This window comes from Ursus arctos, chromosome X (assembly GCF_023065955.2).
Source record: "Ursus arctos isolate Adak ecotype North America chromosome X, UrsArc2.0, whole genome shotgun sequence".
NCBI lineage: Eukaryota > Metazoa > Chordata > Mammalia > Carnivora > Ursidae > Ursus > Ursus arctos.
In genome coordinates this window covers 15,558,374-15,578,289 of record NC_079873.1, presented here as the reverse complement: position 1 = coordinate 15,578,289, position 19,916 = coordinate 15,558,374, and the positions used below count along the sequence as shown (strand labels likewise).

Below are 19,916 nucleotides of genomic sequence, written 5' to 3'. Positions count from 1 at the left end.
GATTTTCTTCTTGTAAGTATACACCTCTGTAACCATCATCCAGATCAATCCTATTTCTTTCCCTCCAGAAAGTACCATCATGCCTTTTCCCAGTCATTCCCCGTCCCGTAGGAATCTATCATTATAGATGAGGCTTGCCTGTATTTGGATTTCATATAAATGGGATCATAAAGTATGTGTTCTTTTACATACGGCTCCTGTTGCACGACAAAATGTTGTTGCATACATCAGTTCTTTGTTCTTGCTGTATAGTATCCCATTTTATGCATATGCCAGAATTTATTTCTCTGTTCTCCTGTTGATGGACATTCGGGTCATTTCCAGTTTGGGTATTTTACGAATAAAGGCTCTGAACATTCTTGTGTAAGTCTTCTTACAGATATAGGCCCTCATTTCTCTTGTGTATTTACGCATGGGAATGGCATTGTTGCTCACTCACTTTCAAATGTATATACTTTTTCTGTTTAAAACTGTGGCCTCTGTGGATGGGGTAGGGGGTGTTATGCCTGTGCTGGAGCCCCATTTGTGCCACACTAGCCAGCTGAGCCAATCAGCCTGAATCTTGTTGTCTTCATGTAGCTGCCCTACGAGTATGACAGCTGAGGAGTCCTAAAGCCCGGAACTCACTCTCCCAGGGACCATTTGATTGTTGGGTCCAAGAAGTATCAAAGACTTATTCTTAAATTGTTAAAAACATGCAGATAGAGAAAGTTTCATTGTGTCAAAGTTTTATTGGACTCATTTAATGAGGGAGCTAGCAGAATCACAAAACTGATTCAGTGAGGATATGAGGAACAGATGAAAAAGTGGAGAAAGGGATGTTCAAATAAGATTGTTAAATTATATTCAAAACAGGTTCGTGTTTTAGAGAACAATACAGTCTTAACTTCTGGGGTTATCATCTCTACCAGGGAAGAAAAAAAGAAAGGAGCACACCTTATCATTTCTCTGTATGTTATCCTCTGACTTTTATAGGGTTGTAAAATGTCCTGTAAAGTGTTAGTTAAATCAAGTTACATTTCCAGAGAGAATCAGATGATCCTGCTGGGGGTGGAGCTTAGAGAAAACATATCCGTGTGACATTAATAGGTCACATCATCATCCTTTCTCGCCTAATTTTTAAGTTTTGGATTTTTTTTTTGGAATGGACCACAAGAGACCATAATTTGGGGTGCAATAGTAGGAGGTACGAGGATAAAATCCTCAAAGTCATTTATTTAAAAAAAAAAACACCAAAAAGGCTGCCCTTCTGGGATCCGAAACTGCCACATAAAACAGAAAGATAGCCACCTGTTAAAGGCAGATATGGACTTTTTCATAGAAGTTCATCTTCCCCATGTTGGATTTAGTTACCAGGGTCTTTCTTTCAGAGCCTTACCCCCAGATTCAGACAGCAGTGTGTTTTAGTCCAGCAAAGATTTCCAAGCAGCCTTTTTCTGGGTTCTCCCGACATGTATCCACAGATATATATTTGTTTAATAGCCATCCAAAGGAATTTTAAAAAGAAAAAAACCTTGAAACTTTAGCCTGGACCCACAAGCATGTGGCTGACTGCTTTGGGAGGGGATCTTTGGTGAAATGCAGCAGGACCCAGGCCCTTGACATTTTGCTGTACACAAATAGACGTGTGGAAAGCAGGAAGCTGCGGTAGGGGTTAAAAGAATATGCTTGTTGGTTTTGAAATTGATCTGATACTGTCGTGAGGAGAGCCATTCTCTCTGCCTATTCGTCCATGTGTTAGGGAAATGTACACTTTGCTCACTGCGGGCCCATGGTGGCAGGCTGAGGTGTGTTTACTTGTAGCTTGCATGTCTAATGCTGAGTATAAAATTTCAAGCTTGCTTTCCCATTGCCTCAGCCTTCGTTTGCTGCATGTTTCATATCTCTCTTTGGCATAAGGAGAGCCTGTTATGTATTTGTGTACAGTGGTTGAAGAATATAGTTATTTTGTAATCAGCAAGGTGAAAGGTCAGGATTTTGCATATTTGTACCATTCTGAGAGAAAGCTCACAGTTACTTTGCTGAGTTTTTTTTTTCTTTTTTTGTACTAATGCTGCTTTTAATGGTGGCCCAATATAGAAGTATAAGGTTTTACTAGCTTGAGCTGATAGAAGTTTTAAAACGTGGCCATTTACACTATCAAGTAGCCTCATAATAGAAATGTATCTCAGGCTGCCAAATCTGTATAAAAGATATAGAACAGGATGGAGATTGTTTCTTGTTTTTTTGTGGGGTGAAAGAATTAACTGCTAACCCAGCATCATGATTGTACTTATTTGGGGGAAAAAATATTATGTTTTGGTGGTGGTTCCATCTTCCATTTGTTTTAGTTGGGTGGAAAATAAAAAGAAATTTGCTTTCTCAAATTTGACATTTTCTTGTTAATACACCTTTTGTTTCCGTAGGTGGCTATCCATTAAGCTCGTGAGATTCCTCCTGGGTATTTCTGAATTGTGTTGTGAACACGTGTGTTTGAGCCCAAGCAGCTTGTCTTCTTACAGCATTTAGTTGTTGTTTGCTTTCTTGTTAGACAAAATATTAGCAATATATGCTTTCCATCTTCCCTGCCATTAAGATCCCAAATCCTCATCAAACATCTGGCTTCAAAACTGGGAGGATGGTAGTAAAAAAAAAAAAAAAGTTCTTACACAAACTATCCCTTCTGAAAGCCTGGGCCTGTGCTGGAACTTTCCCCGAACTCTAATTCTAAATTTCTACTTCAAGCTACTGACCTTTAAGTTCTATCTGTATGATAGGAACAGACCACTGAAAAGTGGTACGTATATGTTTACCTTTTTCCTATGATAATCTTCATCTTCAGATTTTAGTTCAGTCACAGAATAAAATTTGAATTCTGTCCCCTATGTCCTCTTCAAATCTTGATAAAGAGCACAATCCCCTCTCTAGAGCTGTCTGTGCGTCTCGGGTCTGCTAGCGTGTGCTGTGTGGTCGAGGGCAGTGGTGTGGGGTCCTGGGGACTCGGGTATACTCCCAAGACACTTTCTTCCTCTGCCTGTGGTGGCAGCTTGTCTACCCCCCCCCCGCCCCCACCACGCTGCATTCCCCAGAGCAGATGACCTGAGGCATCATGGCTCCTTGTTCACACGGCTTGTCAGTGAGGAAGACTTGTCTACGCCTTCATTATTCAAACTTTGTTGGCTCTCTAGTATCATTAAATACCATGAAAACACATCTATCGCTCTCCAAATAAATACTACTGCATCATTTTTTCTAATGGTGCCTCTGCTCATTGGTTTCTGAGTCACACCAGTCTTTCCATTTTCACCGGTGGAACGTGGCCCCGTAGTTACTGGTAGGGGTCACTTTAAGCATCAAGTAAATCCTTGTCCAGTGGTTTCACAATACTTGTGACTTTAGGCATCAGTTTAGATAGTTTTCACTTTGTCAGCACCTTAATTCTGGCCCCACAAGGAGGAATTCTTGTTGAGATCACTCACGTAAGCTGCTGATGGAACAGGTCTGTGAGTAAGACAAAGGCCATTACGTATTTCTCGACTGTCAGAACTGTGCAGTGTTTACTACTAAGTCTGAGATGTAGGCTCTGGAGGAATAATGGTAACAGAAGTGAGCTGGGTAAACGAGAGAAAGACATTCTCTCTGGAAATACAAATATATAATGGAGGGGACAGGTGTCAGGGTGGGGGGCTACTTCACTTACAGTCTAACTTGGATCTGATTGTCTTCCTGTTACAAAGGAGAGAGCACTTGCAACAGGACATACTACAAAGAGGTAGTGTGGCAATTAAGTTCAGTGCAAGACTGAATCAAGCTTCCTGTGTTATGGAAGCAAACTTAGGTTTTATGGACCTGGCAGCTATGTGGTTTAAACTGCTTTCTGGCCCATGGGCCCTGTCTGAGGGACTGCTGCTCCTGCCACACTCACTGCTTGAAGACCCTGTGTCCCAGGGAATTGTGAAGGACAGGGTTTCTATTCCTCATCCTGGTCTGGGCTGGTAAGATGCGGTTTCTTCCTCATCATTCCTTCTGCTTTTTCTGGGCACGGCGCTTGCTCGTGGTAGCCGGTGGAGGCGGATGACGTGGCGCTGCTCCTCGAGAAGACAAGAGGGAGCAGAAGGTGTTGTGTTTGAGGGGCCACTGTGACCATCCCTCGGGCCTGGGCCCTCGCTGCTGTTTGGGCAGAAGCTATCGGCCGTGAGTGCCCCTCAGTGCAATGGGATAATCTTTATTTAAAAAAGAATCACAAATTTACTTCAACAAATGGCATAGAGTAGAGATTTCCAAGTTACTCTTCTATATTCAGAGACCCTGAAGTGGATCTCTCTCATGAAATTTCACCTTTTTAAAAATACTTATTTTTTAGAGAGGGAGGGAGAGAATGGCGGGGAGGGGCAGAGGGAGAGGGAGAGAGAATCCTGAAGAGAATCCCTGCTGAATGTGGAGCTCCATCCCAGGACCCTGAGACTATGACCTGAGCAGAAACCAAGAGCTGGCCGCTCAACCGACTGAGCCCCTCAGGTGCCCCAAATTTCACTTTAAAAAAAAAAAACTTCCAACCCGAGGGCCATTAATTTTGTGCATGATATGGAATATTATTTTCAAGATATTTATGTCTCTGAGAAAGGTAGCAGGAATTTTCTGGGTGTGTCACATAATGTGCTCAGAACATTGAGTTGTGACATGCTTGGCTGTGCGGGGGCTCTGCTGTACTTGTGAAGCGAGCATTTACTCGTGTCTGCTCTGTGCTGGGCACCAGAAGCTATCAACGCAAATGAGACACATTAAATGGAATATTGTATTGTCGCAAATGTAACTTCTTCCATAGGATGACAATGTTAGCTCCTGCGACCTGGCCTTCAGCCATTTTGTACTGCAGACAGCATGGGTTAGACAATGATCCGCAAAATGTTCCTGATTAAGATCCTACTTGGAAGGTTTGGACTGGATCATCAGGCAATTCTGTTAGAATGTGTTACATGAACCTATAGTTGGTTAGAATGTATTAAATGAACCTATGCTTGGTTTTCTTGTGGCTCTGATTGCTGTTTCTTTATGGAATAATAATGGCTACATTCTATTCCAAGCTGCCTGGCTGCCTGGCACTGTGTATATAAACTACCAGTGTCTGACTGTGTACAGTGACATTTATTGAGCACTTACTGTATGCCAGGCAGGAAGGAGGCTAAGCCCCTCACATGTTTTATCTTATTAAAGACTTATACCCCTCTGTGACATAGGTACTATTCTTTTTTATCATGCCTGTTTTTCAGAAGAGGCAACTGAGGCATAGGCATCTTAAGGTTAAAAAACTTATTCATGGTCACACAGCTGGGGGTGTGTGTGCAGAGAGTGCACTGGAACCCGGGCAGGCTGGCTCTAGAACCTGAGCTCGAGCCCACGGCGTTATCTGGGTGTCTGCATCGCCCTGATGGGAGTAAGCCCCTCACCATTATTGCCTGCTGCATTGTGCCTTCCCCGAGTGTCCACTCAGTATTTTGCATATTTGCACCACTCTGAGGTAAAGCTCATAATTATTTTGCTCTTCTTGATGTAAGAAAGATTCACAAATTTACTTCATAAGTGACATAAAGTAGAGATTTCCAGACTGCTCTTCTATATTCAGAATTGTGTTTGTTTTATTTTCTGATTTTTAAAAGATCCTCTTCAGAAAATAGCTATTTCAATTAAAAAGAGCAACCATTGGGGCGCCTGGGTGGCTCAGTCATTAAGCATCTGCCTTCGGCTCAGGGCGTGATCTTGGCATTATGGGGTCGAGCCCCACATCAGGCTCCTCTGCTGGGAGCCTGCTTCTTCCTCTCCCACTCCCCCTGCTTGTGTTCCCTCTCTCGCTGGCTGTCTCTGTCAAATAAATAAATAAAATCTTAAAAAAAAAAAAAAAAGAGCAACCATTGCCTGGAATTTTGGGCTTGCGCTGTTTTTCCTACAAACTGTGAGAGCAGGGGGGCCTGGGTGATGCAGTCGGTTAAGCGTCTGACTCTTGGTTTTGGCTCAGGTCATGATCTCAGAGTCCTGGGATCGAGCTCCACATCGGGCTCCATGCTCACCGTGGAGTCTGCTTGAGATTCTCTCTCTTCTTCTCCCTCTGCCCCTCCTGCTCATGCTGTGTGTGTGTGTGTGTGTGTTTGTGTCTAAAATAAATAAAATACTTAAAACAACAAAACAACAAAAAAACCCAAATTGTGAAAGCAAGGCAATTTGGGAAAATATTTCATTTTACTAATTAGTAAGGAAACCTGTTATTTTGTAATGTTCAGGATATGCTTTTCAGGAGTTTGACTGTCTTTTCTATCAGTGGTTAATAATCTGGGTGTTTGACTATCCAGTTGTTCCCCATCCTTGGGCTCCTTGAAAGCAACCAATTCCTGCTCAAATTGTTCTTTAAAATTTAAATACATAGTTTTCTTTTAGAAAACAAATCCTAACAACTAGAACCTGTTAAATGCTGTTGTGAGAAATGTTACTCCAAGAAGGGTCTGGAGTAATTGAGGACAAGTGTGTCACTAGTGAGAGCCCACACTATTTAGCAGATTCCCCTGACTTCGTCACTGTTGCAGTGCAGGAAGAATGGGGGGGGGGTCTTGTGACTCGGGGAGAGCAGTCCCCTGATCCAGTTGATCTTGGTGATTATGCATAATGGAGTCCTATTTTCTTAATGACAGGATTATTGAATCTGAGCTTAGAAAGGGACTTTGAAATCATGTATTTCAACCCCCAGCTTCCTAGCAGACCAAAATCTGAACCACCTAGGATATTGCTGTGGTCATTACTGGATATTTACACTTGTGGCATGTGGGGTCCCACAGGGGACTTCTTGCCAGTGGGTCTGCAGCCTGGCCCTACTCCAGATGAACTCAATTGTCAGAATTTTGGAGTTGGGGAAGGAGTTGGGCCTTAGGATATTTTTAAAAGTTCAGCCGATTCTGGCTTGATAAAGCTTGGGCACTCCTTTTGTAGAATGGCGTGGATAGTCAACATCATCCTTTTTCATCTAATATCTTTTCTCAGGCACATGGGTTGGTAACCTGTGACCTGTAGATCTACATTTGAAAATATTATAATGTTATTGCTAAAGTAGCTTTTGAATATATGTGTATGTGTATATACATACATATGTGTGTATATATATATATATATATATATATATATATATATGAAAACATAATCATGCTGGAAATTATAAAAAGAAATGTTTACCACAAATACACAAACAACATAGCAATATGTAAACATATAGCTCAATTCAAGTCTATTAGAATGAGTACATTCTAATTGCAGAATCTCTGGACTAAATAATGAGCTCCGTTCTGCCCTCTACCCAGTGGTAGTGAGGTGGGCAGAATTTCTAGGAATGGTCTCCAAGATTCCACTCCCAAATACCCAGGGCCTGTGAATGTGATGTGCTATCATTCCAGTGATTGTATTATATTATACGGCACAGTTGACTTCTAAAAAGGGAGGAATTCTGGTGGACCTAATCTTATCACATGAGCCCTTAAAAGCAAAGAACTTTCTCTGCCTAGTGGCAGAAGAAGAAGTCATAGAAATTCAGAGCTTGAGGAGGACTCGCTACTTTGAAAATGGAGGGGTTACGTGAGAAGGAATACAGACAACTTTACTGGAGCAGAGAGCAGACCTTGGCTGGCGGCCAGCAAAGAAACAGAGACCTCAGACCTCCTGCTGAAAGGAATTGGATTCTGCCAACAATTTGAGTGATTTTGGAAGTGGATTATTGTTTCAAGTCTCTAGATAAGAGTCCAGATTGGTTGACATCTTGCTATCAGTCTTGTGAGATCCCGAGCAGAGAATCCAGTTGAGCCTGCCTGGACTTCTCATCTGCAGCACTGTGAGATAACAAGTGGGTGTTGTTTTCAACCATTAAGTATGTGCCTTAAAATATGGAGAGCAAATGGCCAGCGGCAGTGCTCTTCTTCCCTACTGGCAAGATGCAGTGGATACCGAGTGGGGAATCTGGAATTTTGTATCCTACCTGGTGGCACCAGTTGACCATTGCAGCTCTCCCTTCATCATGTTGTCGGCGGAGACCAAATTGGGAGACTGGACTTCTGCACCCTTCCTCCGCCAGCTCAGCAGTAGTAAGTGGCCCCCCATCACCCTCCCTACTAGAGTGGGGAAGATCTTGGAGAGGAGGGAGCTGGAGAAAGGGATTCATTAAACCTGTATAGGAAGTCATAGGCAAACTCTGACCCATACATGAATCTGACTAGAATTAACATGACAAAAAGTTTGAGAATAGAAACCACATTGTGGAATACCACCCAGTTTTCAGAGTGATCTCTAGGTAACACAAATGAAAAGACCTGAATAGCAATGGAAGGGCTTTGGAAACTAAACTGTTATTGGCTTTACAACACACAAAATAGCCCAGGTCCTGTGTGCTTAATCTAAATAGGATCCACAGTCTTGTAACATAATACCCCAAATGCCTAGGATACAATAAAAAGGCACTTGTCATATCAAGAACCAGGAAAACCACAACTTAAATGAAAAGGCAATCAACAGATACCAACACTGGGAAGACTTAGATGTTGTAATTATCTGGCAAATATTTTAAAGCAGCAATCATAAAAAATGCCTTAATGAGCAATGAAAAACACTCTTGAAGAAAGATGAAAAATGAAAAAATCTTAGCAAATAATTTGGAGATATTTAAAACATGGAAATTATAGAACTGAAAAATAAAACTGCCATATTAAAAAGTTTACTGGTTAGCTTAATAATAGATTAAAGATAACAGAGGAAAGAATCAGTGAAGTTGAAAACAGAGCAATAAAATTTACCCAGCCTGAACAACACATAGGAAATAGTCTGGAAGAACAAATGAGCAGAGCCTCAGAGACCTGTGGTACAATAACATAAGGTCTAACATTTGTGTCAGTGGAGTCCCAGAAGGAGAAGAAAAACATATGGAAACAAAAAGTATTCGAAGAAATAATGTCTGAAAACTCCCTAAACTGGGCAAAAGGGATAAACCTCCAGGATCAAGAAGCTGAGCAAAACCCAAACAGGATAAACCCAAGGAAATCTATGCCAAGACACATCATAATCACACCTCTGAAAGCTAGACAGAAAAAGCAGTGAGAGAGAGACAACACATTACCTGTAGAAGAAGAATGATTTGAATGACAGTGGATTTCTCATATAAAATCATGGAGTCCAGAAGGAAGTGCACAGCATTTTCAGGTGCTGAAAGAAAAGAACAGTCAACTCTGAATTCTATATCTGGTGAAAATATTCTTCAGAAATGAAGAGAAAATAAAAATATTCTCAGCCGAAGGAAAACAAAGAGAATTTGTCAATACCAGACCTACTCTTAAATAATGGCTAAAGAAAGTTCTTTAAACAGAAAAGGAAATGATAATAGAAGGAAGCTTGGAACATCAGTAAAGGGGGGAAAAACAGTGGATGGGTAAAAATAGGGTTATGTATAATAGGTTGTCTTTATCCTCATTAGCTTTTAAAATTATGTTTGATGATTGAAGCATATGTGATAATATCATTTGGTGTGGTGTTCAATATGTGTAGAGATAATATATGAGAAAATTATATTTTAAAAGTGGGCAGGGTATAAAAAAATAACAAAAAAGAGAAATGAAAAAAAAATGGGAAGGGTATAAAGGGACCTCAATGGAAGTAAGATTTCTATACATCACTTCAAATGGGAAAACGTGATACCACTGACTGTGATAAATTATATATGTATATTTTAATAACTAAAAAAATACTAAAAATCACTAAAAATTTATACAACGACATATACTCAAAGACTATGGATAAATCAACATGGAACTTTAAGAAATGTATAAGTAACTCACAAGAAGGTAAGAAAAAGGAAAAAGAAGAATGATAAATAGAAAATAGAGAGAAAACAAATAATACAAAGGTAGACTTAAGCCCTGACATATCAATAATTACTTTAAGTGTAAATGGTCTAAATACACCAACTGAAAGACAGAGATAACAGAATGGATAAAAATTGTGACTCAACTATGTGCTGTCTATAAGACACTCACTTCAAATATATTGTTATAGGTGTGTTAAAAGTAAAAGGGTGAAAAAAGATATACCATGAAAGCACTAATTTTTTAAAAAGTGGGAGTGGTTATTTATAATATCAGATAAGGTAGAATAAAGAACAAAGAAAATTACTGAGACAAAGGACAAATGATAACATTGTCATTCCACCAATAAAACAGCAATCCGAATATGCATGCATTGAACAACAGAGCTGCAAAATACATGAAGAAAAACTGATAGAACTGAAAGACAAATACATCCACAATCATAGTTGGGAGCTTCAGCACTGCTCTCTCAGAATTTGAAACTACTAAATAGAATATCAGCGAGGATATGAAAGAACTGAACAACATCATCAACCAAGCAATTCTAATTGATATTTATAGAACACTCCACCCAGAAACAGCATAAAACACATCCTCATCAATACCCATGAAACATTCACCAGGTTGGACCATACCCTGGGTCATAACACGAACCTCAATATATTTAAAGGAATGGAAATAATACAGAGTATGTTGTTTGACTCTGATGTAATCAAACTAGAAATCAGTCACATAACATAAAGATACCAGGAAAATCTCCAAACACTTAAAAATCAAATAACACGCTCTGAATTATCCATGGGTCAAAGAGGAAGTCTCAAAGGAAATTTAAAAAATATGTCAAACGAATGAAAATGAAAACACAACACATTACAATTTGTGGGACATAGCTAAAGCAGTGTTGAGAGGAAAATTTATAGAAGTTAATGTTCACATCAGAATGGAGGAAAGTTCTGGGTGCCTGGGTGGCTCAGTTGGTGAAGTGTGTGCCTTCAGCTCAGGTCATGATCTCAACGTCCTGGGATTGAGTCAGGTGTCAGGCTCCCTGCTCAGCAAAGAGTCTGCTTCTCCCTCTGCTCCTCTCCCCCACTCATGCTCTATTTCTCTCAAATGAATAAATGAAATCTTTTTTTTTTTTTAAAAGATTTTATTTATTTATTTGACAGAGATAGAGACAGCCAGCGAGAGAGGGAACACAAGCAGGGGGAGTGGGAGAGGAAGAAGCAGGCTCACAGCAGAGGAGCCTGATGTGGGGCTCGATCCCGTAACGCCGGGATCACGCCCTGAGCCGAAGGCAGACGCTTAACCGCTGTGCCACCCAGGCGCCCCTCAAATGAATAAATGAAATCTTAAAAAAAAGAATAGAGGGAAGTTCTCAAGTCAGTGATCTAAGCTCCCACTTCAAGAAATTAGAAAAGAAAAAAGAAGAAAACAGAAGAAAGGAAGTAATGAGCTGAAATCATTGAAGTTGAAAACAGAAAAAGAACAGAGAAAATAAGTGAAAAAAACTAGCTCTTTGAAAAGATCAATAAAATTGATAAACCTATAAGAAGACTGGTGAAGATAAAAAAGAAGACACCAATTGCAATGGTAGGAATAAAACGGGCTATCACTACAGATCTTACAGTCATTAAAAGGATCATAAGAGAATATTACAAACAGGTCTATCCACATACATTTGACAACTTAGATAAAATGGACGAATTCTTTGAACAACCACAAAACTACCAAAACTCACTCAAAATAAAATAGATGGGTAATTTCAATAGTCCTGTAACTATTTAAGAAATTGAATTCATAATTTAAAAGCTTCCAAAAAAGAAATCTCCAAACCTAGAGGGTTTCACTAGAGATTTCTACCAAATATTTAAAAAATTAGCACCAATTCTACATAATCTTTTCAAGAAAATGGAAGAGGAAGGAATGCCTCTTAATTCATTTTATGAGGCCAGTATTATCTTGGTACCAAAACGAGACCGACCAGTTTCCCTCAAGAGCATAGACACAAAATCCACAACAAAGTATTAGCAAAACAAATCCAGCAACATGAACTATGAACCATAAGTGAGAGGGGTTCTAGATATGGATGGCATCCTCAGTGTTTGAAATAAATTAATGTAATCCACCGTATCAACAGGCTATAGGGGAAAAAAATCATGTAAGCATATCAATTGATGCAGAAAAAAGTGACAAAATTGAACTTCCATTCATGATAAAAACTCTCAGCAAAGTAGGAATAGAGGGGAATTTCGCCAGCTTATTTTTTTTTAAGATTTTATTTATTTATTTGACACAGAGAGAGACAGCCAGCAAGAGAGGGAACACAAGCAGGGGGAGTGGGAGAGGAAGAAGCAGGCTCCCAGCTGAGGAGCCTGATGTGGGGCTCGATCCCAGAACTCCGGGATCACGCCCTGAACTGAAGGCAGACGCTCAACGACTGCGCCACCCAGGTGCCCCCCCAGCTTGATAAACAGCATCTATGAAAAAACCTACATTAATATTATGCTAAATGGTGAAAGACTGAATGCTTTCTTCCTGAGAATGGGAACAAGGTGAGGATATCTGCTCTCACCATAGTACTGGAAGTCCCAGCCAACACAATGCTGAGAAAAGAAATAAAAAACATAGGAATCGGAAAGGAAGAATAAAACTGTCCCTGTTTGCAGATGACATGATTCTCTACGTAGAACATCCCAACAACCTACAAAATAACTCCTGGAACTAGTAAGTGAATTCAGCAAGGTCACAGGATAGGAGGTGAACACACAAAAATTAATTTTTCTATATCCTAGCAATGAACATATGGAAATCTAAATTAAAAGCACAATCCCATTTACAATCACTCCTAAAATAATTGAGCTACTTAGGTATAAATTTAGCAAAACACACAGGATATATGTGCTGAAACTACAAAATGTTGTTGAAAGTATTTGAAGAAGATCTAAATAAGTAATGAAATTATACTGTGTTCGTAAGTTGGAAGAGTCAACAAGATAAAGATGTTAGTTCTCCCCAAATTAATTTATCAGTGAGGTAATTCCTATCACAATCTCAGGAAAGTTGGTTTTGTGTTTTTGTGTTTTTTTTTTTTTTTGTAGCCTTGCTTGTTTTAAAATGTATATGGAAAATCAAAGGACCTAGAATAGTTAAAACAATTTCGAAAAAGAAGAGCAAAGCAGAAGGACTTCTAGGACTATTTTATGACTTAATGTAATAGTCTAGTAATCCAGACAGTGTGATATTGGTGCAGAGATAGACACATAGGCCAGTGACACAGAATAGAGAACCCAGAAACAGTCTCACACAAATATGCCCTACTGATTTTTGACAAAAAGGTACAAGTGATTTAGTGAATCTGATCATTCCCCTTTCCCCATGTACTCCACGTACTCTTAAAATCCTTCTTTGGCCTTCCCTTGTTTTTACGACTAAACTCTTGAATATGTTCAGCCTGAAAGGTCCTGTGTGCTGTGACGCCCCTTCTTTCTTTCCAGCCTCATATCCCACTTTATACCCCTGCACCCCCTAATGCCTTCTCAGCCTCAGAGCTCAGTTCATGCTTTTCCAGGGAAACCTTCCTCAACCTCCTGACTCTTATAAATACCCATTTTCTACAGGCCTTTGTAGTGCCATATTCTGTCCTCAGTAGCACTTGTCACTCTTGGAATTTAAATCTGTTTTTGTGGGTATTTGATAAATAGCTCTCTTCCCTATTGGGCTAAGGTTCCATGGCCTCTGTGCAGCATTGTGTCCTTGGTGCCTGGCGCACAGCAGAGCTTATCCATATTTGTTGAATGAGTGACTATCTTTGTTGCTTGTTTCTCTACACTTGTGGTTATTGACACCATTGGGTACTTGGCCCTTACTCTTGGGACGGTGGTGGTAGTGGCCGCTTAAATAGACCATAGTCTTAGCTTCTGACTTCCAGAAACAATATGGCCTAAGCATTTTCAAAGGAACTGTTCTTTTGGCCTCTAGAAGATACACCTGGGCCAGGTTCAGTGGTGGGGCTAGCAGTTGATTTGAAGATGGTGTGCTGAACGGCGGTCGCAGGCTTCCGTGTTTGGTTGCTGTTTGTGTTCTTTGTTTTTCTTTTTACCAACTTCAATTTCATCACCTTCTGACAAGTCACTGCTTAGCCTTAGAATGTGGGGACCTCATGCTGTATGCAGTAATACAGAAATACATGTGCTCTGAGAGGAAAAAGCAGGCTATGGAATTGTACGTGTGGTATGACCTACAAACCACTGAGTCTTGTGTATAGGGAGAAAAACGCTAACATGCTAATCATGGGGGGTTTTGTGTCTTTATTTCTAAGATGTGAAAAAATTTACTTAAAATTGAAAAATGTTTTGATCTGACTTGTTTACTTTTCCCCAGGGATTAAGGTGCATTCATCCTTCAGCTTCTTGTGGTTGAAGTGGCTCCCAGGCATGTCTTACTTTTTCTACGTGGTTGTTTTTAAAATTCCTCTTGTCTTCCAAGTGAATATAAGGTTAATGAAAGCACCCAATGAGCTAGGGGAATTGATCTCTTGCTATGTAATTTGGTTTGAATTTTTATCAGATCTGTAGCTATCTGTGTGTGCACTGATCAAGCATCTTTATTTGATCACAAACTGATGACTCACATCTGGTTTTGGAGTCCGAGCTGAGCTCTCCGACTTTGGGGGAAGTTAATTAAGCTCTTTGAGCTTCACTTGTTCATCCATCAAATGCTCATGGAGTGTTTACTGTGTTCTAAGCACTAGGGAATACGTGGTGAATAAGTCGAACAAAAACCCCTGCTCTCATGGCACTTATATCCTAGTGGGGTAGACAGACAGTAAGCCATAAACATAATAAATAAGTTATAGTATGTTGGAGGGAGAATAAAGCAGGGGAAGGGGATATGAATGTTGGGGGGCTAGATTGCAGGTGATGATAAGGAGGCCAGCAAAGCCCTCACTGAAAAGGTGACCTTTAAGTTAAGACTTGAGGCAGCGAGAAAGAGAGCCCTGTGTGGGGATCTGGGGAAAGAGCTTTCAGGCAAAGGCAACAGCATGTACAAAGGCCCTGAGGAGGGAAAGTCCCTGGTGTGTTGGAGGAAGAACAGAGACTAGTGTGCTAGAGGGGAGAGAGCTAAGTGAGAGAGTCAGGAGATAGGCTTAGAGGTCACAGGGTTCCAGATCAGGTAGGGCTACTGTAAGAGTTGGGACTCTGGGTGAGGTGGGAAATAATCAGGGGAGGCCCGGGCAGTGGAGTTGATGTGACCGGAGATGCTGTAACTGGTTCCTTCTGGCCACCCTGTGGAGAACAGACCACTAGGGGCAAGGGTGGAAGCAGGGAGCACAGGTCAGAGGCTGATGAGGAATCCAGGGGAGACCAGAGGGTTGGTAGTGGGAGCGGGGAGAAGTGGTCAGATTCTGGATATTTCTGAAGGTAATACCACCAGGATTTACTGATTAGATTCTGGATATTTCTGAAGGTAGCACCACTAGGATTCAGACTGGATGTGTGGTGAGAGAGAGGAGGGAGGGATGACCCTAGGTTTTTTTTCTTTTTTTTTAAATAATATCTTTTTATTATATTATGTTAGTTACCATACAGTACATCCCCAGTTTTTGATGTAAAGTTCCATGATTCATTACTTGCGTATAACACCCAGTGCACCATGTAATACGTGCCCTCCTTAATACCCATCACCAGCCTATCCCTAGGCTTTTTTTCTTGAGCACCGGGAAGCTTGTTAGGGATGTGGGTCTGGAGTTCAGGTGCCAGATCCAGGCTACAGATAGGAATTTAGGAGTCCTTCGAAGCCCAGATAAGATGAGAACTCCTGGAGAGGGAGTATGGCCAGAGGGGGGAAAAGCCCTGGGCACCCCAACATTGAGACTGACAGGGAATGGCCAAAAGGGGAGGAAAATAGCCAGGTGAGTGAATGTTCTGGAAGACAAGGGGAGAAGGTGTTTCAGGAGGGGGAGTGATCCCTGCTCATGGCGTACCAGCTGTACAGCCCTGAAGCAGCTCTTCATCTGTGAAAGGTGACAGTACTAATATCCTGGTAGAGTTTTTGTAAGAGCTAGAGTTATTTTATCGTGTGCCAGATACTGGGACGCTCTGAGAACAGAAGGATGAATAAATAATAATGTACCTAGAGTCCAGCTACACATTATTAATATTATTACTAATAATGATGAATACTTCGTATAAGGGGAACTCATAGATGGGGCTTTTTCCCTTTCTAGAATTAGTCCAGATACGGACATATAAATGAAAATTGCTACTATTCTTAACTGGAAAATATAACTCTTCTATTATGTTCATGCATTTTAAGTACAGAATATCTCTTAAGTTTTTTTTATCTGATCAGTTTTATTGGGGCTCCTAAACCACATTGTAAGAATTAGAATTAAAAAAATTCGGTTCATACACCCGCCAAATGTACACATCTTCAGACTGATACATTCTGACATGAAAAAAAGGTTAGTGCCTCCAGAACCAGGAAGCAGGACGTTCCGAGTTTATAGCACAGAGTAAATTTGATGCTTTGCATGAAATCTTCTTTATTCCAGGGAGCCTTAAGGAATGTGTGCCATCTTCCTAAGTTTATTGAAGAATATGAAATGGACTCTTAATCCTAGAGAGCAAACTGCTGGTTCCCAGAGGGGAAGGGAGGGGGGATGGGTGAGACCGGTGACGGGGATGAAGGAGGGCGCTGAAACTAAAATTGCTCTGTATGCTAACTAACTGGAATTTAAATAAAAACTTAAGAAAGAATATGAAATGGAATAAGAGGTAGTCATTTGAAATAAAAATGGTAATTTTGGAATAAAAGTTTTCATAGGTGATCAAGTTGCAGGCTAGCTAAACTTTTTAGATTTTCAACTCATCCATTCAACTTTTACATGATGACATTTTTGAAATCATATTTTCACTTAAGGTATCATTAGATTTCTTTTTTAGGGTGAAGGTAGAGAGATATATGTAAACACATCTGTAGCATGGTAGCGTTGAAAGGTAGATCTTCCTCCTTCCTCATGGTGCACGCACTGCACGCTGCAAGAAAACCTGTTGTGCCCTTGTCTTTCTGCCCAGGAATTTCAGTCTTTCTGCTGTGAGCCGTGAACACGGTCAGGCCGCTTACACTCAACCCGACTTTATGGAGGCGCGTGGAGGGCAGGGCGGTGGCTGCAGACCCGGGCCCTGCTTCCCTGGACTCGGTGGGGCTTTGTCCAGGCGTAGCAGTGCCCCATGATCCTAGAAGTGGGAGTCTCAGTTTATTAGCTCCGGACGCCTGGGAAGTTATTTAATCCCTCTGGGCATCTATTCGTTTCTTCTTACAAAGCATGGAATAGTCACAACAGTAGTGTCCCTCTTTGCTAGTGTACTAGGGAGGATGCCTGAGCTCCTAAGTGGAGGGCAGCTCGGAGTTGTGTTTGATGCATATTTATTAGTCAACAAATATTAACCATTAACATTAATTATTGAGCCACTCTGAGAGACTGGAAAAATACAGAGGTATGGTGTTTGTCAGTGGAGTGCTGTGGGCAGCGGGAGCTGGGGTGGAGGTAGGAGTGCAGGAGGTGTATTTGTGGAGGGAAGATAACACCCTTGGGAGATGACAGGACATGAAGCAGGGCAGGGGGAGCCTTGGGTTGCCATCCTAGCCAGCCTGACAAGGAGCTTCTGAGCAAACACTGCCTGGCAGAGGAGCCTGGCATGGGCAGGCCCTAGCAACTCCCCCCCCCCCCCCGTGCCTGGCCAGGGCTGCCCGGGAGGAGTGTCACCTGGGCTGGAAAGCAAGCTGGGGCACAGCCTGAGGGCACTCGTTCTGTCCTGAAGGGACATGTCAGCAGCGCACCTCCAGGGGCTGCTCAGGAGACATTCTGACAAGGGGATTTGAAATAATGTATCTTCTGCCACCACCCCCCCCACCCACCAAGCTCAGGAGTAAATCTCACCATCTGTCTGTCACTGAGGATGATTAGACAAGAGATCTTGAGCGACATTCAGGGAGAGTGAAGGTAAAAATGTGAATGTGTCTAATGTATGGTCACAACACACATGAACACAAAAGCCACACACACACACACATACACACATGCATTTAGTTATTTGTGGAATGAGGTGCATGAGGTCAGCCCATTTTAGCTTTTTGCTGCCTGTTTTGCTTGTCATGAAGGAAAGAGTGTTTCATTTGTTGTCATACTTCCTCTGGGACCACCAGGTTTTTCTCGAGAAAACCAACAAAGTTGATACACTGTGTCTGGGAGTCTGGGTGAAAAACACAGTGGGCTTGCCTCGTTTGTAAGTGGAGAGGCTGTCCAAGGCAAACCACATCCTGCCCAGGCTTTCTTGAGGCAGGTGGTCCCAGATGGAGGCCCAGAGCGAGGAGCCATGGGAACCGGGCTCTTGTCAAAGGCCTGGGGCAGCCATGGGGGGGAGCGCTCAGGCCCTGCTCAGTTCCGGGGCCATGTGGGGATGTCCCGGCTGCTCTGTCCTCTTACGCTGAACCTTTCCCTTCTAAGGAAGCAGCACAGCTCATTGGCAGCCATGCTGAAGCTCTCGGGGATGTAATTTTCCTGTCTGTAAATTGAGGCTGTGGTCGAGATCTGAGATAGCTTGTACCAGCAGAGTAGGGGCCAGCTTAAAACCAAAAAAGGTTTTGCACATCGTGGAAGAAAAAATAGATTAAAATTGCCTTTAAAATATTTACTATAGATGTGTATTTTAGTCATGATTATAATAAACCATAATTGGCATTGACTTAAGTGTTAAAACGTGAATATATTCTTAGCAAGGCTGTGCGTGTTTCCACAGTATCTCGTCGTCTGCAGTGTGATGCCAGATGCTCAAGCCTTCGGTCGCACAGGGCTTGCTTTCTGACCACACGCGATTCACGGCAGAGAAACCGGTAAAGAAACGACGTCCAAATGAATAGGTTGACAGATTATGGGCAAAAGATACATTATAACTGTTTAAACCTGCAAGTGTTATCAAGTTAAAACTGCTAAAACTGTAGTCACACTGTAACAGTGGGGCCTTCAGGGGTGCAGATGGAAAAGGAATCAGGTTTATTGCTGTCATTCTGTAACTGCTGTTTAACAGCTTGGCTTATATTCACAGTTCAATCTTTAACTGTTTCTCTCAGCTGCAAAATCATGAGTGTGTGCACAACCTTTTTCTCTCCAAATCTTGAAACTGCAATAATTGCCAGCCTATTAAAAAAATACATCTGCCATATGAAAGTAGTTTCAGCTATTCTGTGTTAAATGAGTAATTATGACATTGGGTTCTGGTGGCACATGGTATGAACTTGGATACATATTTGAATATGGGGCGTGTCAGGTTCATGTGGTTTCAGATTTTGAGAAATCGCTTCTTTGTGCTTATTGATTTTTTTTTCATGGTCTGCTCTCTTATTTGGTTCAAAATATCACATGACAGATGATCGCTCTAGTACATATAATCCATGTAATTATAGTGAGCGTTTCTTCTGTCAGTGGTGGTTAAAAAACCCATACACCTTGGGATGCCTGGGTGGCGCAGTCGGTTAAGTGTCCAACTCTTGTTTTCGGCTCAGGTCATGATCTCAAGGCCATGAGATTGAGCCCTGTGTCGGGCTCCATGCTCAGCGTGGAGTCTGCTTAAAACTCTCTCTCCCTCTCTCTCTGCCCCTACCCCCCATACACGTGCTCTCTCGCTCTCTCAAATAAATAAATCTTTTTAAAAAATCCATACACCTTACTCCTTTTTTAGCCTCTGATATTTTTTATTCGATTTTACTCTTGCTTTTACTTAAAAACTTGGGTTTGAATGGTTTCCATTAACAGATATTTTAAGATGACAATCCAGTCTAGGATGCTGCCAACTAGAAGCTGAGCACAGCCCCCAGCTCTCGAGCTGGATATGGAATCTAATTTCAGACCTGGTGCAATGCAGGGAGGTAGCTGACTTGTAAACAGCTCTTGCAACAGCAGAGCACAGTTGACAAGCCCTGGTTCTGAGACAGGGGGAACTGTGTTATTTAGCTGTCTAACTGGTCACCCTGATTGCTGTTCTCCCTGGGGTGCAT

General features: G+C 41.5%; 1 protein-coding gene across 7 annotated transcripts in view; it reads left to right on the top strand.

Moving 5' to 3' along the window:
• Positions 1–19,916, top strand: part of SH3KBP1 (SH3 domain containing kinase binding protein 1) — a 324,749-nt gene that overhangs the window by 54,815 nt on the left and 250,018 nt on the right. The window contains exon 1 of one of the 7 annotated variants that reach the window (XM_057310438.1): positions 18,622–18,755. The exons of the other annotated variants lie outside the window; for them this stretch is intronic. Coding sequence (XP_057166421.1) covers positions 18,690–18,755 — 66 coding nt within the window. The 5' untranslated portion in view covers positions 18,622–18,689. Of the gene's footprint in view, positions 1–18,621; positions 18,756–19,916 lie in introns of those variants that run through there. 7 annotated transcript variants of the gene reach the window in all.